At 37.6% G+C, this 23,990-nt stretch overlaps 1 protein-coding gene and 1 pseudogene across 4 annotated transcripts; one reads left to right on the top strand and one right to left on the bottom strand.

Moving 5' to 3' along the window:
* Positions 1–826: 826 nt before the first annotated feature.
* On the bottom strand, positions 827–17,751 carry Cep15 (centrosomal protein 15). Of its 4 annotated transcripts, none has more exons than XM_074044103.1 (6): positions 17,621–17,751; positions 16,995–17,090; positions 16,271–16,446; positions 14,690–14,829; positions 5,569–5,643; positions 827–3,710 (listed from the first exon to the last, which is right to left on the bottom strand). In XM_074044103.1, the coding sequence occupies exons 3-6, from the start codon at positions 16,278–16,280 to the stop codon at positions 3,576–3,578; spliced, it is 360 nt and encodes a 119-aa protein (XP_073900204.1). In that variant the 5' UTR covers positions 16,281–16,446; positions 16,995–17,090; positions 17,621–17,751; the 3' UTR covers positions 827–3,575. The 4 variants fall into 4 exon arrangements, with proteins under 4 accessions (XP_073900204.1, XP_073900203.1, XP_020028301.1 ...); XM_074044102.1 differs by having other exon boundaries at positions 836–3,710; positions 14,690–14,813; positions 16,913–17,090; XM_020172712.2 differs by having other exon boundaries at positions 836–3,710; positions 14,690–14,813; positions 16,271–16,352.
* Positions 17,752–21,666: 3,915 nt separating this feature from the next.
* LOC141411408 (ATP synthase F(0) complex subunit f, mitochondrial-like) lies at positions 21,667–21,928 on the top strand (annotated as a pseudogene).
* Positions 21,929–23,990: the final 2,062 nt, after the last annotated feature.

Here is a 23,990-nt window from a genome sequence, read left to right as displayed (position 1 = left end):
CTTGAATTTTAGTAAGGATATAATCTCAGTTCCAGTAGAAAGGAAGCTCAACAATGCCAGGTGTCAGATCCACAAATCACTCCTAGCCTTAATTGCCCAAGTTTGACATGTCTCCATGTTTGTCTCAGAAAACTCTAAGCGCTCTTTTACTAGGAATGGGGAATTAAATTTCCTAGGTAGACAAATTAACTTCTAAAGTCTAAGAGAAACAAACAAAAACATGCATGGGGTGGGGTGGAGTCCCTTGCTCCAACCCGAAGCTTTTTCAAAGTAATCTCTCTGTTCTCTGCCATCTTTTCTCCTCTATCTTCCCCACAGACTCTTTCCTGTTTGCACACATCACCTGGATCTTACCTTCCTGGAAGGGTAGATTTTAGTCCACAACTCAACAAAGAAAAGGAGGGGGGTGGCAGATATCTCAGTACACATGAATTAAAGTAATATGTAAAAAATATAAGTGACTAGTAAAGAGGATTTTTAAAATGTAGCTATTATGCTTGGATAATAACTGAAAAGGAGAATTCAGTAGGGGGATTGAAAACTCCAATTTGTTTTAAACAAAAAACTTGATTGTTTAAAAAACACAATAATAAGATATGAATTTGCTTAGAGTAAAAAGACAAATTAAGAGTAAGGAAGGAAAATGGAAGACTCTGTTTTGTACATGAGCTAAATTCATACATAGCTTTGTGCATCATAACCTGTCTCACAGAGGGCTTACGGCTCAATAGTTTCCTCTGAAATTGGTGATTGCAATCTTAATCTCTCTCTGTCACACATGCACATTCACACACACCCCTCCAAATAATGAGCAGCGACAAAATCTCTATGTTTTAATTTTCATTAAAAATAATATGCCCACATATCCACTGTTTTGTTTTGTTTTTAATGCAGAAAGAGGAATGGTACAGAGAGGCCAAAATTGTAAAGAAAGTTACAGATTATTATCTAACCCTTAAGCTGACAAGTTAAAAAGCTTGTGTCTCTGGACACAGAGAAAAGCTGTGTCCATTTGACTTCACGTCCATTCCTGCTGCTCTACACTGGAGGAAGATCAGATGTCTGTTTTCTAGAGTATTAGGCTTTTTTCCTTAGTACTCAAAATTTATGTTTTTGAAGTTTGAAAGAAAACTGCAGTGCCTTCCAATCTTCAGCATTTTATAGTTTAATAATTTTATAGATCAGAAGTGTTTCAGCAGAAAATGAGCTTTGAATATTTTTGCATTCACAATGATCCAAGAAGGGCTTTGGAAAAATTCTTTGAATGACTTTTATTTTGAAAACTCCATTACTTTAAAATAAAAATACAAATTCATTGTTTTCATGGAGAATAGTGTTACATGTTAAGGACACTGATTTTGGGGGGATATTAGATGATTTTTTTCCTTGTCTGATTCCTATTAATTGTAGAAAAAATATACTTTATATAGTAGTACTCCCTTCCTATTAAAAACAGTATTTGGAAATTCCTATGTAAGGCTCATTTGCCACGAGGAATATAAAGCCCTTTAATGGAATATCCAGGTCCCTACGGGAATTTTTTTTTTAAAACAGACACCATGTGGTGCAATCTGTTAGACTACAAGGCAGGGTGGGGTGGCAGAGCTCAGTAGGGGCCAGGAATAAAGTCATCTGTGGGAATTTTTGAAGTATTAACTAAAACACCAAAAATGGTACAACTAAAGCCTAAAAATACTTTTGTCTTATGTTCTAAATTGCAACCTAGGTTATATTAGACTTACACTAAAAAACAAAAACAAAAACACAAAATCTAGCAAGTCAATCAATTTGGAGGAGAAAAAACCCAAACGATTTCTGAGGTGGCTGCCATTCATCTTGTATTTTAATCTATCCTACTGGTGTTTCATTCACAGATCTTAAAGGAAGTGTACGTTCAAATATTTGAGGACATAAACGTATCAACCACTGTTTAATTTTGGAATGTGCCTACTTGCTTGACACAATATTTTACCAACTAACAAATGTTTAGCCTTTTTTTAATTTGACTAAAGAGAAGTTTCACATTGCTTCATTCACCTTCGTATGTGCATATGCTGGGAAAGACTGGATTTAAAAAAAAAAAACAAAACTTCCTCATGTTCCTTTTTACTACATCTAAATCTGTTTACCAATTCAAAGCTGCTAAAAAAACCAAAAAACCTGCATTCTCCTGCTAAATCAACTGGATGGCTAGAAACCAAACTGCAATGTAATGGAAAAAAATTATCAATTTATTTTCATGACAGAACACTCTCGAGAAGGTATAAAATTGTTCCAGCCACTCTGCAAGATTTCTTAATGTCTTCCTTTCTCTGTCTTCTTTTTTTAAAAAGGCTTTCAGCTTTTAAGTTGATACTTTTTATAGTTATATAACAGTTCTAATATTTCATGACATTTTGTATTGTGACATTATAGATGAAATTGTCATCGGACTGACACTCAGTGCTGTTTATTCTTTTATTAAAACTGTTAACACTGTAGAGAAGAGTGCTAATCTGCCAGTACATATTATGAAAACAACGTTATTGTTACCCACACCAACACCCACTCAACAGGGTATTTTCAAGATGGTAGTTTACAGCAACTTCTCAGCACAATGGGTAGTTCAAGACAGTTGTTTTGTTGGGGTGATGGTGTGTTGACATTATTTACCATGTCCTATTCTCCAAAAACCACAAACTAGTTTGCAATTTAAAATAGTTCATTTTTAGCAGCATGGACATTCTTTACTAGCAGAGGCTGCCTCTACAGTTAGAAATTATTATTTTTTCCCTTTACTGCTCAAGCAGTGGTAGACTGAGGAATCTCAAACTGTTCAAGGCTACGACCCTCAGAAATCCAAATGACAGTGTCTTCAGAAATAAAACTAGAAGGGAGAGGGAAGGGAAGGTTTAAAGATGACAAGATGAGGGAGGGGTCATTTGCATTAGCAGGTTGGCAGTCCTTAAATAGCCAAGTCAAAATCCATAACTGTTCCCATCCAGCTCCAATAGGTCTCCTTTTGCAAAACCAAACCTGAAGCTTTCTGAAGCCAGCTACTTACCAAATTGTTTATAGTTCAGGTCTTTCCAACTCCAGAACTTTGAGAGGTCTATCTGTGAGGCACAAGATCCTATGAATATATTTTCTGGTAATTATTATTATATTAAAGCTGCTAAGCCTCACTGTCTTTTCAATTGTTAAAAGAAACCATAATGGTGAGCAAACAACCACCTCGGTCCTGTCCCTTGATAAAATAACTGAGCAGTAAAGATTCCAGAAAACTTAGAACCAACCTGTTTAGATGAGAAGGAATATAGTGTAAACACACACATCACTGGATTAATATTTTGTTTAATAAACAGTCCATCTTTAAAAATAGTTTTTTAACACTTCCATGTGTTTAGCAGAAAACAAATTCATGACCTTCAAACAGCAGTAGGAGATCATTGGCTATTTCTTGGTAGCTTTTTCTACCTTCATTGCCATTTAGGGTGTAATGGAACAATATGAACATACCTAAAGTTCCTGCAGTTACCTACATCTTTAACATTCAGCTTTATTAGCTAGGTTTTTTGAAGTAGCATGTGAAGAAGTTATTGCTTTGCCTTATTTTGAATGGTGTTCTCGGCTTCATTTTGATTTTCAACACCAATAGGATATGGTGCTCTTCCTAAAAGAAACTGTTCCCATTTGGGAATATATTCTTCTACTGATGCCCAGTAACGAGTCTGTAAAAAAAAAAAATCCCAAAGTAAAAAAGCATATCAAGCAATTGAACTTGGCTCTTCATAATAGTCTAAATGTTTATTCACTTAAATGTGTGTGTGTGCGTGTATACACACACACACACATACATATACGTAGAATGCATTTCCTCTACAGAATATTTTATGTTAATTTTAGAAAAAAAAATCTGGCTACTTACTAGTGTTAATTTTCAAATTTCTCAGTAAAACCAGAGCCTGGCAGAATTACAGGCTTTAGAATTTTATTGTGATTTTACACGCCCTCTTGTGGCCAACCTTGTGACTATTGCCAGTCATATGATTTATGGTTTTATATGTATGCATATGTACATACACATATATCATTATTGTGTTTAATGTTTCAGATCCTATGCCAAGATTACCCCTACTGAAATTATTTCAATGAGGTGTTTAATCGTGAATAAATTCTTCAGAATTAATATCGAATAATTTGACCTGGACGAGATCAGGGATGGAAATGTAACTCATGTGTTATATGTAAGTCAGATGAATTAGCAACTCAGGTGTGTGAGAAGTATGCATGCATAAACTATCTTTTAAAAGAATACTTGATATGACAAATTATAGTTTTCCTGAACTTTCTTTGTATGATGAGAAGACAGTATCAATAATTTACCAATTTTCAATATGAATAGCTTGGAAGCTGTGATGCTGTACTATCTGGTTAAACTCTAGTGATCTATAGGCTCTAGAAGTTATGCAGTACTGCCATGCTTTGTGTAGGAGCTTTGATGGTTTCTTTGGTTTCCTTAGGGCAGTCACGAGAGAGAGAGAGAGAGAGAGAGAGAGAGAGAGAGAAAGAGAGAGAGGGAGCTTTACTGCTAAAATTTCTGGGTCATAGGAGGGCATTTTATATTAAGCCAACGCTATCAATTTTATTTTGGGAAATTCAGCAAGTGAGTTAGATAGCACGAAGCTCACGTAGTCATTCATGCTAAGCATTAAAAAGGTACAGTGGTCTGACAGTTGAAAACTGTGTGAGGGATTCTGTGTATCTGGACACATGCATGTGGTCTGAGAAACAGCCTGACATACTTCAAATAAAGGTCATCCTGCTGTGCAAGACTGGCTAAGAAAAATACCCTCGGAGGCCTGTGGCTGGGGGCTGCTCTGCCATTCACGGCTGGATTAACCCCTATTGTGTGGGCCCTGTGTGTGCCAGGGTAAGGTATTGGAGAATTCAACAAAGGAAGAGACATGCCCAACGCACAACTCTGTACCACAAGTTTTTTCCTATCCTTGATCACTGCCTCTTCTTATTACCCTAGATGACACAGAAAATTGAAGGGCAAATTCTCAGCCTTTCATTCTGGGTCTATTCATATCCCCAGTTGGACAGAAAGCAAAATTGCATTGAAAAAGGTCATTGAAATATAAAATGAAACTATTCTATATGTAGTAAATTCCCATTCATGACAAATACATTCATACACCAAATGAGTTTTTTTTGGCAAACCATCTTCCCAAACTGTTCTTGAAAATTGGGCTAAATAAAACAGACAAAAGCCACACTATATCACAATATGCATTTAAATATTGAGGGCCAAATTCTGGTCAAAGGACTGAACAGGTTTCACAGGAAAAGCATTTTGCTTAGTTAGGCATGCTATCTGTTACGGTTTAACAAGACAGTTTCAAAATGATGAGGGGAAAAGATGCAATATCTTTATCATGCACATACAAAGGTCAATCAAATACATGTTGTTTATTTTGCTGAATAAGTAACTCTGGGAAATGCACATATAGCCATTGCTAACTTATAGTGCCCTACTGATAAGATAGGGTCTCTCTTGTTACATTTGTTCTCTAGGAGTCTCACCTCAAGAGAAAGCACCTCAGGCAGTGGATGTGGGTGAATCCTTGTCTGTAGAGACTTTTCTGCTGCTTCTATATCCTGTAACCAACACCAGCATTTAAAAACCAAAGCTTACTTATAACACCAACAACATTTCTGCTATCAATGTCTGTACCCCAAATCTCTCACTTCAGCTCTCCTCTGGATACACAGTTTGAATTAATGGAGGATCAGTGAGGTAGAACTGATTATAGCTCAATTAATCCTCTTGGAGTAAAAAGTGTGGATTTCATATTTTAAAACAAAAGGGGGATGATACTTCTACTTTCTGTCTTTTCACTTTGAATAGCTGGTAAGTGCCAGAAATTCATACAAAAGAGCTTCCTTTAAAAATGTTCATAGCACCTAAGCATGACAGGGCACACCTGTAATCCCAGTACTTGGGAGCCAAGCAGGAGGATTGTGAGTTAGAAGTCAGATGGGCTACATAACAAGATCCTGACTCAAAACCAACTCTCCCTCCCCAAATAATCAGAACATCAATCTAGCTTTAAAACCACCTGATAGCCAGATGGTATCACCAATTATTTAGATACAAAAATAGATAGACCTACACTGCACTCACCTTCAATGCAGAAAATACTAGTTTCTGCAGATGTTGCAAACAGCATGTTAATGGTACACACCTCACTTGTTCCCCATTCCAGCTTTAAATCTTACACTTAGGGAAATACTTCACATGTTTAAATGAGGCTAAATGAGGAACCTCAGTGCTATATGACAAGAGCCTTTTACTATACTACCTAGGTTTTTAGAACTAGATTTCCAAGTTAATTTTAATAGTTTATTGCTGGGCAGAATATCATTCAGCCGAGAGCATTCAAGCACTATGCCTAATTTGTGGTTTACCTTTAAGATGTGGATATTGCCTCTTTCGGTTATTTAAAATAAAACACACCACGGTAACTTAACTCATAACTTGGTATAAATTTTACCTTGATAAAAAAAATGTTCAGAAATGTAGAATTATGTGTACTGCTGCTGAAATCTTTGAGCCCATTTAAGAAATGCTCTCCAAGTCAGCATTTATGCTGTCTTGTGCCCTCTTAGTATATCAAGTTTGCAGAGGCCTTGTTGCAAGGCTGGGTAAATTGTTTCTCCTTTAAGCTTAGTGAACTGATAGAAAAGAGAAAGTTGCCTTGGTCCATGTACACGCACTGGAGCAATCTAAGCAGAGGGCTGTTGGACAGACGGAGAGAGATGGAAAAGGGCGTGGGAGTGGGGTGTGAAGAAGCCAATGCTGAACAGGAGAAAAAAGATAGCAGATGGTAGCGGCGGGAGCAAGAAATGGGTGTGAAATGTAAAAGGGAAAAACAGGAAATTCCCTAAAGGGACTCCCCAAAGTTGCACAACCATTAATGCACCTGCTGTCTAGAAGGAAGGTGATTTGAAGGGAAAAAACACATCAATTTCGGGATAAAAAAATCGATTTGTTAGCATGTCTACCCATATCAGAAGTTTACAGCTAAGGCACACACTAAAGAGTGTTGCATGGTGATGCCACAACACACACAGAAACCTGACTTTTCTATGATTTTAGAGGGCCTGGAAAATTATTTTTTACTTTTAGTAACCCAATAAACAGAATAACCACACATTCAATTATGTCAGTATTCTAAGAATAGTTACATGGTTATCATTAGTGGCAGATCTAGGTGACATGAGCACTGGAGATAACATAAATGTTTATCTTGAAGGCCGGAAAATAAAGACCTCGAATATCTCTTATAAAGAGCAGATATGCAAACAAAAGAGCAGACACGGGCAGGGGCATGTGGTTTGGGAAAGCAGGCCTGTGGTAAGACACTGACACATCTCTGTAGCATTTTGCCCTCCAATTGCCATATCTCTGAACAACTTCTTCGTTAGCTTAAGTGATATTTTACTTCCTTAGATGTTTTGCTTATCTCTCTCATTCTTACCTCTCCTCTCTAGCTTGCTTTTTCTTTCCTGGCTTCTATGTGTGGGCTTTAAGATTTCTGACATCTGTCTTCACATTTTTACTTCATCTCCCTTCATGATTGTCTCTTATCTAGCTTCAACAAACTGTTTGTTTACAGGATGGCTATGTTTTTTCCTTCTTCACCCTAATTTCTCTACCAAATAAAACTAAGTTTAGCTTCTTCCCACTGAATGGGCTAAATGAGTGATGGTGGGAATTCTATTTGCTCAGATACCAGTACTGTTAGTGTCACCATCCTCAGTTCAAGTCTTCTCACTCCTATCAGTTAAAATTTCAAAGATCTCTCGATTGTTTCTTCAGGATGCCTCTTCCAGTCTTTCAGTTTCATTCCTAGTGCTATGGTCTTATTACTGCATTTTCTTATTCAGCAGGTATTCAGAGTGCTTATTCTGACTCATGCCAAGAATGTGTCTTTTTTTATTTTAATCCATACTTTTAATGGGATTTATTTGTTTGAAAGAAGTTATATCTTTTCATAGACTAAAAGAAATTGATATCCACTACATAGAAGATGAAGTGTTAATTCCTTAACCTGACTGAAAAAAAAATCCTCTGCAACTTGATTCCAGGCTTCTGTAGCAAGTTATATAAGAACCTTCCCTTTGACTACTGTATACACTTCCAGAAGGTATGTACTGTGTCCCATACAACCTTTATGCATTCAATTATCTAGTAAAATGCACTTAAATATTAATTAAATGAACAAATAACCCAAAACTTAAAAAAAAAACAACCAACCCAAGATGAGGGAGGAAAAAAGGGAGTGGAAGAGAGGGTACTCAGGTGACTTGCCTGACTATACTTGGTTGCTTTGTTTTACAGATTTGTCACTAGAACACTTAACATTTTATATAGTTATAGCGCGAATAAAAAACAATTGTTCTAACTTAGAAACCCAATGAAACAAATCTAACTGAGTTGGTGGCATAACCATTAAGTGGTCTTAGAACCCACAGTTGACTGAACATCCTTAGTGGAATAATAGCTAATGACAGAAAGTTATAACAGTAACTTAGTAAACACTACTTCATCGGTGGTGGTGGTGATGTCTGTATCATAGCATCACAGAACTATATACAGAAGTCCTACCTGAACCATAGCTCTGCTTTGCAAAGGTCCAGTTTCTGCTGTTAGTGCTAGTCTGAAAGTATTAAATAAACATTCTGGGGCTGAGAGTGTCTCAGTGGTAGAGTGTATGCTGAGCACACACAAGGCTCTGGATTCGACTCCAGCATGCCCACCACACAAATCCAGAAATAAGCAATTCAGGAAGGTTTCATTATTTTTTTTGGCAGTACTGGGGTTTGAACTCAGGACTTTGCACTTGCTGGGCAGGCTCTCTACTGCTGAGCAATGCCTCTAGCCCTTTCTGCTCTTGTTATTTACTTTTTTTGTGTGTGGTGCTGGGGTTTGAACACCGGGCCTCACACTTTGCTAGGCAGGCGTCCTACCACTTAAGCCATTCCACCAGCCATTTTGTGTTGAGTATTTTCAAGATAGGGTCTTGAGAACTATTTAACTGGGGCTGGCTTTGCACTGTGTGATCCTCCTGATCTCTGCCTCCTAAGTAGCTAGGATTACAGATGTGAGCCACTGGTGCATGGCTTTCTTGTTATTTTTGAGATAGGGTCTCACTATTTTGCCCAGGCCCAAGCCTGGATTGCAGTCCTCCTATTTATGCTTCCTGCTACAAATGGAATTACAAGCTTGTACCACCATACCCACTTTAGTGTTAAGATGGGGTGTCACAAACTTTTTGCCAAAGCTGGCATGGAACCACAGTTTTCTGGATCTCAGCCTCCCACACAGCTAGACCTATGCCACCACACCCAGCTAGCAAAAGTTTTAAATTGCATGCTGTTCTGAATAGCACAACAAAATCTCGCAATGGTCCACTCTGTCCTGCCTAGGATGTAAATCATTCTTTTGTCCAGAGCATCCACACTGTATATGCTGCCTGCCTATTAGTCACTTAGTTGTCTGGGTTAATGGCTCAACTGTCCAAGGATCACAGTCCTGGTGTCCCATGGTCCCTTTATGTAGTTGACAATACTGTGTCACAGTACCTACATAATTCACCTCATTCATCCCATCATACAGGCATTGTAGCATTTCACATTATCATAAGAAGGTGAGTACACATAATAAGGTATTTTGAGAGAGGCCACATTTACATAGCTTTTATTACCATATATTATGACAACTGTTGTATTTTACTGTTGTTTTTGTTAATCTCTTACTGTGTCTACTTCATAAATTAGTCTTTACCATGGTGTGTGTGTACAGGAAAAACAGTATATATAGGATCTGGCATTGTCTAGTTTAAGACGTCTGCTGTGTGTGTGGAGGGGTCTGGTAGCACACGTCCCATAGGTAAGGGAAGGACTACTATACATAGTTAGGTTGGTGTTGGAACATTCTTCAGGAGCTGAGATTTTTGATGGGAGCAAAAATTAGAAGCATAGGCTCAATGGCTTTAAGAACTGTGCAATCCTGTAATTGAATTAGAAGTACTGTTAGGAATTCTTGTTGTATTTTATCTTTAAAAAAAATCAAAAGGAGTTGCAATAAATAGTCCTAGTGCCCAGACTGAGAGCTCTAAATATATTTCCTCCAAAAGGAGCCAGGGCTTCTGCAAGCAATGACCAGTTCCAAGTCTGGGCAGCAAATATGCACAATAAGCCTGGAAGAACTCAACACATCGGAAAGGAAACTATCAAAGACTCTTACTATCATGTCAGAGGCATTCAGGCGCTAACTTGAGGCTTCTGCTTGGTAAAAACGGAACAATATGAACACAAGTAAGAATAGTGGGGCGTGGTGGCTCACGCCAGTAGTCCCAGCAACATAGAAAGCAGACATTGAGAAGACTGCAGTTCAAGACCAACCCAGGCAAAAAAAAAAAAAAAAAAAAAAAAGTGAGACCCCCCCCCCATCTCAACAAATAACTTAGGTGTGTTGTCGTGTGCCTATTATCCCAGGTATGTGGGAGAATGTAGGTAGAATCGTGGTCCGAGTAGGATACCATGGTTCAATGCTGTCAAAACCTGAGACCCTATCTGAAAAATTACTAAAGTAAAAAGAGCTGGGAGTGTGGCTCAAGTGGTAGTGCGCCTGCCTAGAAAGAGCAAAGCCCTGAGTTCAAACCCCAGTGACACCACACAAAGAGAGACAGAATAAAAAAATTGTAAGAGATTGAAACAGATATTAGAAATAGAACAAAACAATACTTCAGTGGTTGCCCTTGGAGGATGCTGGAGAGCCAACCTATTTTAAAAACTAAGTCTAGGACTGGAGACGTAGAACAGTGGTTAAGTGCTTGCCTGTCTTATGCGAGGCCCTGGATTTGATCCCCACTACCACAAAACAAAGACAATGAAATACAGGCAAGGAATCAAGTACTCAGCATATTTTCTCCTATGTGAACTATAGTTCAGTGTAACCAAATAATTGATGAGGGGAAGATTCTTTTTATGCAAGTAATCAGCAATAGAATGAGAAGGGATAGAAATATTTTCCACTGGGGGGAGAGATCACAGTTTGTATCATAAAAGTATTTCAGAAACAAAATTATCTTTCTCTTCCAAATCTGTACCAATTATGTTTGTTTTTTAAAAGGAGCTAAATTCCATTTAATACTAATAGGGGAAGATCACTCAGTCTATGTTTCAAAGTTCACTATTTTTTATGACATTTGCTGACTGAAGCCTGACACGAGTTTTCTCAACTACTTACATCCATTCATTTGCTAATATGGTCAAATATTTGATGTGCTTAGTCTCCTTCTTTTTGCTCCTTTAAAAAAATCCTTTGATGCTTGGTATTCTTGTCAATTTATTTTTCCAAATGAATTTATAGAAAGGTTATGGAAGTCAATACAAATTTTTTAGGATTTTTAAAATATGTATCAATTTGTGACAAGTGCCTGTAGAGAAAACAGTGGTCATCTTAGTCAAGATTAAGGCATATGTCTTCTTTTACGTTTTCTTTTAATTCTTGCATTATAATACAAGTGTCTTTACACTAACTAGCATGAATAGCCCTTAATAATAGTCCCAAATATTTTGGAATTTTTCTAATGTGAATCTGATCTCTCATATTTTCTAGCTGTTTATTACAGGAATACTATCAGTTTCTACAACTATTAATCCACATGCTTTAGAATATATTACCCATGTAACACAGAATACTGGTGTTCCATCTTACTTTCAAAAGTTAAAGTTCATTCCCTTTTACTGATTTTTTTTTTATGTTGGTCAGAAGAGCTAAGTAAGGTCAAGTAATGCATGGTAACAGAGATCATCCTTATTTTGTTACAATCATTATAGTACATTATACTACAATATTAACAGAACCATCTTTAAGGTATATGTAGTACTTCTGAAGTATCAATCTTAGAGATACCTTAATCGGCTCTTGACAAGGGGTATTTGGGTGTACCCACCCTATAGTTTCTTTATCTTTAAATTGTTAGCTCAGATTGGTGAATTTTCACAGTTTTAAGAGCAACAGCCAGGCTTTTATCTATTTTAGATCTTTGAAAAAAGATCACTAGGGCATGGTGGCACCTGCCTGTAATCCCAGCACACAGAAAGCTAAGGCAGGAGGATCAAGAACTACCCAGTGAGATCCTCTCTCAAAAAAACCCAAAAATAAATAAAAATAAAAATAAAAACTTATACCCTTCCATGAAAATCTAATGTAATAAAGCTATTTAAAGTCTCTCTTTGGAGCTGGGGGGAGGGTGTGGCGTACTGGTTGTGTGTATGTGTGTGTGTTTTGCATAAGTATTTGGGCCAACCACTAATTTCCCCCCACTTCTCCAAAAAGTCTCTCCCAACTTGAAATTCTATAATCAAACGCTATTTATCTTGCTTTCACAATGAATTTTATAGTAATACCATTAACATTATCTCCAAAGTTTTTAAAAAATGAGGAAAGCAGAATAAAAACTTCACATACAATTATTCAAAATCTTTAAAAGTAGAGGGAAGAGACCACACCTTGCATAAGTTCTATGTGATATAATAGGTGCTCAACAAATGGTTATTATAGGATTGAAAAGCATATGCAAAAATGCACTTGCTTCCACATGGGCGGACGGCAGGGAGGCATGGTTTTTCATCTTCTTTGTCTTTTCCTTTTTTTTTTTAAACTTTGAAGGACAGGGCAAAAAAATATACCAAACTAAAGTTTCTCACAACTATCAAACAAGGTTCATTGTCTTCCTTTTATACAGATGCTCCTTGACCAATATCCCATAAACCTATCTTAATTTGAAAATATCAAAAGCCAAAATGCATTTAATATACCTAACCTGATCACTGTAACTCAAAACACCATAAGTAGAATTAAGATAAGACTACTTCTTAGCTACACTTGAGTTTCTCTATCCTTGAAACCACCTTGCATTTCAACAGAAAATCAATCTTTCTTAAAAACCCACTTATAACGTTTCTTATGAGCTGATAATTTTATTTTTCTCACACAATTGTCAGTACTGTTATCTTTACATATCACCTCTCAACCTCTTCGGTTCTCAAACATAGCCCACCTTGTTTTCTGTGAATTTTCAAGCTCGTTAGTTCATATTCCTATGAACCTTAATAGGGCCATTCATTTTTCTGGTCTTGGCTCTTTTAAGAATCCAGTGGAATGCCCTGCCTTCATACCTATTCAAACATGGCTGAAGCTTAGCTGCTATTTTGAGCTCTCTTACTGCATTCTCATATTAATGCTGCCTCATTAATCCTACTTACTATTTAGAACAAAGAAACATATAAATCAAAATCATAAAATTCGTGTAAAACACTTTTGGATAGGTGGGAAAAAAATCTCTATATTCAAAAAGCTCTCAAACATCTTTTTATTCCATTCCTCACAGTCTCAAATCGACCCCATGTAATTTAGTGTTTGATAACATAAAGTCTCAGGGTTCTTGATAACATGGAGCTTACAGCCGTCTAACATCATCTAACCCTATGAGCTCTTTGAGAGCGAGAGTTTTGATTTATACTTACTTTGTTGTCTACTTTCAGCCTCTGAGCATTCATCAAATACTTGCTCATTAAAAGGAAATCACTTGAAAACCAACATCACATCACTTTCTGCAGGTAGGTAGCAATCAAGCCTTCTGATTTAGTTTTTCTAACTTTTCGTAGCAAATTCCAGAATATCCTATATATTTCCATTTAAAAATAAATATCGCTAACACCATTGGGCAAGTAAGACATATGGCAATATAGAATGCTTTGGTAGCACTATGGCTGTGACTTAAATTACTGTGGATCAAACTGCCAGAAGCTGAGAAGATAACTGAATTTTCCTCTTCCTTTATCTCTAGTGAGGAGAGAAGATAGCTGTATCATGCCTATCGATGAAAATATTTAACAATAAAAACTGAAAACACTGCTTTATAACTTAAATAATATAGTCTTACTACCAAATGTTTTAGTCATAGGATCTCTTGGAAGCTTGAATGGAAGCAAACTTTAGGGTTTTAATTATGGATGAAGCCACACAATTCTGGAAGCAAAGTATAGCAAGCAGCCAAAAATGTTACACATATGATTTTCCTCCAAATGGGCACATTGGCCAAATGGTGAGGCCCTGCACAGTCATATACTTTGACCACCGCCTCCATAACCATCAAAAGGAAATCTAAGAAATCTGTTATTGTAGATATGAATCCTGTATGTTGACTGTGGCTCCAGGAGGGCAAAATCAAATTGTTCTTGTTTTCATGACATCTAATAGTTCTGAGTTGGATCTAAACACATCATAGTTACTTTAAAGTCTTTCAGCATCTTCTTTCAAATAAAAGAAGATAGAATATGGAAAGGTACATCTTCTATTTCTTCTTGCATAAAGGTGACCTATACTCATTGATTTCCTGGTTGACTGAAAATATTGAACTTATTCAAATTCCAACTTCTTTCATTTTAAAAAATGAGAAACCACATACTTTTTACCCAATTAACATGGGTTTCAAAGGAGATACCACTTCATTAATTCTACTTATTACTCAGAACAAAGAAATCATATAAATTAAAATCTTAAAATCCATGTAAAATATTTTAGGAAAGGTAGGAAAAATTTCTGTACTCAGTCATGGAAACTTACCTTTAAAAGACTAAGATTCCTTTTAAAAGCGGTATTAGCTGCTTGCCGCTGAGATGCCTTTGCTGTGTTTTGTTCTCCAAATTTATTCTTCATTTGTTGAAGTAATGTTAATCTTTGTGATACTCTAGAAAAAATGAAGACTGTAAGAAATGAACAAATTTAAAAAGCAAATATTTTATTGCCTGACCACTATACAAAATTCATTTAATTACAACTCACTTTAACTACAACTTATTTTGAAAGTCAATTAATACGTCAACTAATGAGACAATGAAAAAATTATGTAGTTCACTAAGTCTTAAGTCAATCTGGGTAAAATTATTTTTATTTTCATTAACATATCCTTTATATATGCCATAAGTACATGCTTCTGTTTTTTAGCCTCTGTGGTCTTTTGAAATTATTTTAGAGTGTTGGAGATATGTTTTAATTTTTGGTGAAAATGCAAACTGTAATACATAGCTCCTTGTACACATAGTTATATATACCTCCCCACACACATACATTGATATAACTTGCTATATGAAACCTTCTGCTTAACACTTCAGTACCCCTGAATCTCATGTTACACATTTAGAATTGTGCTAAACTTCCATATGTTTGAAGAAGCAATAAAAATATTTTTTCCTCTTTTTCCAAGAGAAAGATGATGGTTTGATATATGAGTGAGAGGCAGTGTGTATGTATGCATGCTCACAACAAGGTAAAACAGTAATGAAGAAAGATGGAAAAAGTTATAAGTAAATTCTCAAGCTATTTCATTAAATCTAATATACTTTAAAAGTTACTTGCTGGTCAAATGCTCATTTGACAAGTTTTCAGGTACTTGAAAATGATAAAATAATAATGTCAGATAATTAAGAATTCATAAGCATTATGCATAAAAATCAAACCCCCTTCCAAACAGTTGTGGAGGTTCTCAAAAAACACTATTTCATAGAACTAAAGACTGAGGTCTCTGAGTAGTCATTTCTTTGTAAGGAAAATATATCTGAAGGTCAAGGAAGATAGCCTGATAATTAAAGAAAAAAAAAAAAAAGCCTGAGAGCCCATGGACAGAGGAGGCAGAGGATTGACATGAAATATGAGTATGATTGCTTATATGATATGCAGGACCCAGTGCAAAATGACTGAAGACTGACAGAGCATTAAACCAAGTGTAGGGCCTGTGATTGTATAAGATCACATACGAGGCCACCCCTGAATAAGAGCCCCAGAGAAGTCCATTAAACACCAATGTGGAGCCTGGAAAGGGTGAGAGGAAAGGTGAATTTATCTAGATGTTAGTAACAAAACATAAAAAGATAATCTTTGTTATTCTTTTTATCTTTTTCTTGGCGATACTGAGAATTGAACTCAGGGCCTTGTGATTTCTAGGCAGGCAATCTACCACTTGAGCCAAGCCTCCAGCCTTTGGTTATTCTTAAGAGACAATGAAATTCCCTACACCAAAATCTCTTCAGTGGCAGGAAATAAAAAACAATACTCTTTCAAATTTTTAAGTCTTCCCTGTACATATAATGTTTCACTAATAAAGCCAGTACAACGTCTATGTTTGGATTATCCTTTTTAAAAACTTACATTTCTTCATGTCTTTTAGAAAGGCGAATTTCTTGAACAAACAAGGAAGTCATTTTTAATCAAAGCTGTTACACGGTTTCTTCTAAATAATAAAAACACTTAAAGTTACTTCTACCACATGTACTCATTCAACTTGGTAATATCTGATCATTTCAGTACCACAACCCACTGGCTCTCTGAAAAAGAAAGTAAACTTAAGATGTAATAATGTATGACTTGAAAGAATACAATGAAAATCATTTTTATTCAGGATGCATGGTTTTTGCATATGCCAGATTCACTCAAGAACATCACAGATCAGGTAAACTCAACATATTTCACATTTCCCTCTCTTTTTCCTAAACTCCAACCTTAATCAGAATAAGAAACAAACAAGCAGCTGGTACTAAAACTAGTGAACATTTTATTGTATCAACAGACAGAAAAAAAAAATCCACTGTAAAATTCAACACGGGAACACCATCCCTTATGCATGTGCACACACACATAGACAGAAAGGTAAACAAGTATGAGAACCAACTGGAGACTCATGGTCTCTCCTTTATTGGAAGGCTGCCCAGTTCTACCATCTCTCTTCCAAATAGGAAAGTATTTTCCATGTGTAACTGGAAGGAAAAGCACAATTAAAAATCTTCACCTTACCCTGGCCGCTCAGCACTCTCTCCTTTGGAGAGTTTGGGAAAACTCATTTTCGTGGCACACTTTACACCAGAAGCAAGCTCACCTTGGCTAAAGAACCTGCACTCATAGACAGAGGTCTAGTGAAACGCTCGGAAGGTGCCCATCACCTGCATGGGCAGAAAAGGTGAAGGTGCATGACCTAAGGGAGAAAAGACAGGAATGAGACTCCCATTGTTTATTCATCGCTCGCGTGTGCAGCCTGATGGGAAGACTGAGGTCTTCATTCAGCAAGCACACAGCTAGGCAGAGCAGGGCGCTGCCTGCCTTCATTGCGTTTCCTTCTTCAGGCATGGCTGCCTGTCTTCAGCACCGCGGACAGCAACCACGCTCAAACTCGCCCGCAGGCGTCTAATTACGGATATTTTCCCGCTAAGATCACTGCAGGCCAACCCTCACCGACTTCTTCCCGGTTTCGCTTTGCAACGGAGCCCACTCACGCAGCATCAAAGAAACCCCGCAAAGTCAGTCGGTGGATAACTTTTGTGTTATGCCCGGAGTGAGCACTTGAGAGAAGCCCCACAGTAAATTCTGCCTTTTGAACTGAACATTTGCAATAGGTCTGCACCACCACCGCCCCAACTCTCATTTTGTCCACTCCCCCCCCACCCAAAAAAACTCCTGAACTTTCCTCATCACCCTGGCTCTTCCCTTTAACCATATCTTCCTCACCGGCCCAGCAGAATCCCGTGCTGCTGTGAGACTGGGCGCACCGCGCCCAACTCCCGGCTCTTCCGGGAAGGCGCGGGCGGGAGACTGCGCAGGCGCGCTGGAGCCTCCACGCAGAACTGGGCGTGGTCACGCCACCACCTTTGCGCACGCGCGACGCCTGTGACGTCACCACCTCTTTATAAAGGGCGGACACTGGCGTACTAGGGTAGTTAGTCGTCGGTTCTCTAAAATTGGGTGGTGGATGATACGCGGGGAAGGGTGAATTAAAAAGGGGTCCTTCCCCGTCTCAGGGGGAAAGTCTGGTGGTAGCTTCGTTTATGAAGCCCTTCAAAAGTGCAGTCTGCATCTGTTAAAAGGGTTTCAGAGAGTGCAGCTGGTTTCCTAAAAACTCGAATGTCCCAGTGGAATGGAAACTGCGAAGTCGTCCATAGTGTTTGATGGGGCCTTACAGTTTGTTCGACAGATGCCTATGGAGCAGCTTGAATGTTCTCCTGGGAACATCCCATGCAGAATTGGTAGTTCAAAGCCCATGTTGTGACGACAGTAACGGTCGATTAGGTCTAGAGGGGTCTTTGTGCGTCCCTCGTTGTATTTACATGGATTGCTGTTTTAAATCTCCCCACATCGTTGGTGGGGTAAGTTCCATTAGCCAGACAAGGAAGCAAATTTGGTGATTAATCTGGGTCATAGCTTGAAACCAGCAGAGCCTTCCATGAAATTCCCTACAGTCGTAAGCACACACTCCTGGTAATGATTCCCCGTGCTGTCAAGTGATTCCTCAAGCATCATTTTATTCTTTGAAGTAACTGTAAGGTGCATAGCACGATCCTCGGTTTACAGAGGAAGAAAAAGACTCAAGAGAGATTAAAAGTTGTTTTACTCAGCGCTACTCAGCTGGCAAAGGGGAAAGAGCTAGAACTCCAACACAGGTGTTTTATTTATCTTTTTCTTCCCAGGATATCTACATAAAATTTAGCACCTACTTCATAACTGTTGAACCTAATGCTTAGTTTGCTTGGAAAGACCCTACCCCATACACTTAGGTACAGGTTTCGATGCTACTTCCTCACAAAATCATTCTCTGAAGCCCCAATATAAAATCTCTACTTGGTTCTTGTGTTTACCATCAACAGCAACTGCCACTAGAATTCCGCCTCAGATATTTCTGATTTTCTGCTGTATCCTCAACAACTAGAACTTCGTGGCCTGTAAAGTGGTCAATATTTTTTTGAGTGAGTGACAGAAGTGATTCTGCCGCCTTGATATTCCACTGTAATTTCAGAGAGCTCTGTCTTGAGTTGGTAGGGCCTGTTCAGTTCATAAACTCTTCCACATCCCTATCACTTAGTATGATGAAAAATAGATCTTTGAATGGCCCTGTGTTCTAGGAATTAGAGTTCTTGCGTGGTTACAAGGCCTTTTTAATCTTTTATGTGAGTTTCTAAATAAAGATTTTTCTTAAGTTTGTGATGGGCTTCAATGAAATAGAAACTGAGAGACTGCACAGTGAAAGTGTTTGTGTGTTGCTTAAGACAAACTTATCTCTGCACTTTGTTTTTGTAGCAGACAAAAACCCTACTAGGTTTGCTCTTTTACCTTGATAGCAGTGTTTTTAGGTCTTTGTCTGCCTTAGCAGTGAAAAAATGAATAGCTTGGATAATGTCTTGCAACTTTTAGGAAAAGTAACCAGGAATATATCACAGAAACTTAAAGGCTATCTGGAAAGACTTTGGTAATTTAGAGCACTCCATAAAAGTGCTTACTCTTTACTTATCGATCTGCTGTGATAGTTCTCCTCATGACAAATCCCACAGATGATCCTTTTGTCAGCCACCTGGCTAGCAAGTAAGGATCTTTGGCCACTGTACACTGTATCTATTAATATACAGTTCCTGCCTTTTATTAGGTAAGCTTGGATACTTTCTGGAGTGAGACACTGGTGACCTACTAACACTGGCCCATAATGGGATGTTCTCTACATGTGTAGTGAAGTTTCCTGACTGCTAGACTAGATCTTGAACCAGCCTACTATAATTATCCCTTTAGCCCCATTACATAAGAAGCGTTGTGTCTTTCTTTAGTCACTATATAAAGATGTATCTATGAAACATCTGTAAGAGGTAATGTGTCCTTAAGAGCCTAGACTCTTACTGAGCTCTTAAGGCATACACAAAAATGCTAGAAGATGACACTGACAACATAAAAGTGAGTAATATTAATCTAGTGTTCATTCTGTACCATACTCTTGGCATGAATTACCTCATCTAACCATTACAGCAACTCTATGAGCTAGGGTGCTGAACTCTTACTATTTTTATAGCTGAGAAAATTGAGGCTTAGAGAAATGACTTAAGATCCCACTGCTAGTGAATGAATTCCAGTCTGTTTGTATTTTTTTCCAATAAACAATATACATTTAATTTTGTAATGGAGTGAGAAGTCCAAAAAAAGGGGGAAATGTTGGTATTAATTAGAAAGTATTTGAAATTTCCTTACTTTTTGTCATGTTTGCAAGATGGCTGTTGCAGACAGTTTTGGAGGTTTCATTTCAAGGTCAATTCACCCATTGCTTTTGGGCCTATGGGAAGGCAACAGAGAGAAAGCTGTGTACTTTATGGCAGCCAGGAAGCTAAGAGACAGTATTTTTTTTTTTTTGAACTTTATAAAAAGAAAACGTTTACTTAGCTCACAGATTTGGAGGATCAGAATCTAACAATGTAGTGTAGGCTTAGTGAGGGCTTCTGCTGGCTTTGTTTATGGCACGGATGCCAATGACAGGGACTTTGTGTTGGAGCAAAATGCTCATGTATCCAACTGGAATTGAAAGAGAGAACAGGGCAGGTGGCTTCTTACATTTTGACAGCATGCTGAGACTGACCTAAGGACCTCCCACCGGGCCCCACCCTGTAAACGTCCATAGTATTTGCTAATACTGCCTCTCTGGGGATTAAGCTTTTGCATATGATCTTGAGGGGACATTCATATTGTGCAAAAACCATACTAACTAACTGAGGAAAACAAACTGACCACATCTAAACAATGAGTGTAGTGTTACAAATCCAGGATTATTAAAAACCCTTTCCCAGGTACCTGAACTGCACCTAAAACCACCAAACAAAAAGAACAAGTAAGCAAGAGTCAAACTTAATTCTTGTTGCTATGGATATTCAACTGGGTAATATATATAAACTGTGTACTTAAATCCTAGGCACCCAGAGGAGGAAACATGTTTCTGGAAAGTGTAAAATGAACTTGAAGAGACAGTATTCTAATTAAGTCTGAATATTTAGAATGTGTGGAGTATCATGCAGACCACGAGAATAGGTAGAGAGGGTGAGAAGAGAGTTCTATGTGCTGGAATAGTCTAGACAGCGTTTTGGAAGACTGAGGCGGACCTTGGAAAATGGGAGGATTCGGAAGTCTTTTTGTGACTTGGTTTGCAGGGAGCAGGAAAGTGTGGTGTGAAGGAAGCAGCGTTCACAGAAATGAGTGTGTATGAGCACATCTGGGGTGAGGCCAGAGGAGCATGGAGAAGGATGTTTTTCCCCAGTTTTGAAGATTTCATTTCCAGTGCCAGAGAATTGGAAAGTGATGGGGTGACAGTAATAAATAAACTGGAGGAATTACTGGAGAAGGCGAGATTTGTTAATGGAGAATAGAAATGAGGATAGAAAAGGAAAGCTTGATCAGGAGAATGGAAGGACAGGCCTTTTGAGGAGTAATAAAAGAATTGCAGAATCCTGACTTTCAAAGATCGCAAGTTACTGGCGGTCAATTCTGTTACAATCTGTATAGAAGCAGTCCTTTTAGGTATCCTTGGGGTTTACCATGGGTAAATAAGGAACTCATGGCTAAAATGGAGTTGATTTTTTGGTTTCAGGAATTTGCTAAAGAGGGTCTATTTCCTGTGTGTCTGCTTTTCTTCACTCCAAAATAAAGCCACTAGAATTTTATTCCATATTTGTACTCTGTCCATTTTACTATGGAAAAATATTCCAACATATATGGGTGTATGTATAAATATATGGGGACATCAGGACTCCAAGATGGTGTCAGTCGTACCATTGAAGGAGAAGAAACTCATGGATGTCAAACTCGCAGAGCTGCCTAGCTGGATATTGATGCGGGATTCCCCTCCTCGGGCAGCGCGGGAGCCCTTCGGAGAGGTTAGGACCGGTGTTACAAGAAGTCCATCAACGCGAAGGGATCATCGCCGGTGTTAACGTGGTGCTGGCCTGCTGCTTGCTTTTCAACCACTGCCGCTGTTACAAGGGGCTCAAACGTGAGCAACGACCCAAGTATCGCTGAAGAAGGGCCAGTGTGGAGGGCATACTGCATTCCTGACCGTGGACTCAAGCATGTCTGAATCCTTCCAAACTCCAACTGAGAATAAATTCCCAATAGAAGGTGAAAAAATAAATAAATATGTGTATGCAAAGAAAACTTACAACCAGATAGAGGAGCTCTTGTTACTGAACCAGGTATCAGTCTAGGTCCAATCAGATAAAATGCTGCAGTAGAGAAATCATTATCCCAGCTAGTTACCTATGTTGAAGACATTCTCAGCTGAGGTAACAAGGTCTTGCTGATAAAATGCTGCTCAATCCTAGAGATTTGGAATGCGAATTTGCATTGAAATTCACTTTCCCTGAGAAAGTGAATTAAAAACCTCACTAATTGTAAATTTCACTTGAGAAAGCATTAGAATTTTGACATTGAAAGCATACATAATTCTTAGGAAATCATTTGTATGTTGTATGCATGGTAAATATCTTTACTTTTTACTTCCCAGATTCCATTAATGAAGTTCACACAATCATTTTCTTATATTGAGACACTTCAGCTGTGTAGAATTTATAAAAAGCTTTTTTTTTTTTTTCCCCAGTCCTATCCCCTTGATTTTCCAACTGGCTCTCCATACATTTACTGCTCTGTTATTGCTTATTTCGGGCATTTTTTGAAGTAGGCATTTTCTCTTTCATGGCCTTCCTGTCTGTTTATTTTCTCCAAATTTCCCCCCTTTGCTCTCATAATCCTGTAATGACTTTATTATTAATCCACTGTTAAGCAAGCAATTAAGATCCTTCTGAAATTGTACTTGACTTGGTAAGCACTGTATTCTGCCATTCACATCTTTTTTGTAATACAACGCCCTTAATTGTATTTATTGAAGACATTCAAGTCCCTTTGTGCCAGCCAGTTTTTTAAATCAATATTGTTTGCTATATGCAACTGCTTGAAAACTTTTATATAATGTCCTTTCTATATAAAGTTTTAGTTTTACTGGATTGCAATTTCTTGTTTCAGGATCTAATGATATGTAAAACATTATCAGAGAAGGTGGCTGTGGTTTAATGCATTTGGGCTATTTAGTTTTATTTGTATGAAAACACCATAAAGAAAATATTTTACCTTTTTTTTAACACTTCTGGTGAATAAATTGCTTTTTGTACTAGAGCGTTGAGTCTTATTTTCAAATGATTTTATATTTAAATATGTCATTTTTGTTTGTTTTCTTTTCTTTTCTTTTTTGAGATGGGTCATGCTTTGTAGCTCAGGCTACAGTCTTCTTGCCTTAGCCTCCCAATTGCTGTGATATATGCCACTACAGTCAGCTTAAGTATTTTTTTAAATTACTTTTAAGTAACATCTTTCCTAATTTGAAAGCTGACTAATTGTATTGTCAGTTCATTCTTATAAACTCCTATTTGGAAATGAATGCCACTTACATCACAAGGGTAATAAAAAGTTCAATTAGTTAAATGTACACTTGGAATTTAGCTAATTATCTAGTACTAGGTTTTGAACTCAAGGCCTCATGTTTACTAAACAAGTGCTCTACCACTTGAGCCATTCTGCCAGCCCTGTTTTGTGTTGAATCTTTTCAAGGTGGGGGTCTCACAAACTATTTGTCTGCAGTGGCCTAGAACTGTGATCCTCCTAATCTCAGCATCCCAAGTAGTAGGATTACAGGTGTGAGCCTCAAGCACCTGGCTGGAATTTAGCTAATTTTCATAGTCATATTTTTCAGAGGTAAAAAAAATGGAATAATTTGAATATCTTTTTATTTGGGCCTGCTTTTCTCTGGCTCTGAAAAACAATTGGAGGATAAAGAAAAGGACTGTAAGTTAACTTTAAAATCATAGTATATTTCCCTAAGTCCAAATATGTATTAAGCTACTTATTGCCTTGTTTATACAAGATTAAATGTGAGTCTCACTTTTTATCAACTTAAAATATTTGCAACATGTGGAAATCTTTATAATTTGCTAAGTTTAATAAATAAAATTATCCTTGAACAACTTTGTAGCCTGAAGAATATTTGTTTGATATGAAATAGGGATTAAATGTACTGGCTTATATGCCTAAA

The sequence above is a fragment of the Castor canadensis genome, chromosome 10, assembly GCF_047511655.1.
Source record: "Castor canadensis chromosome 10, mCasCan1.hap1v2, whole genome shotgun sequence".
Classification (NCBI taxonomy): Eukaryota; Metazoa; Chordata; class Mammalia; order Rodentia; family Castoridae; genus Castor; species Castor canadensis.
This window is presented reverse-complemented; position numbering and strand designations above follow the sequence as displayed.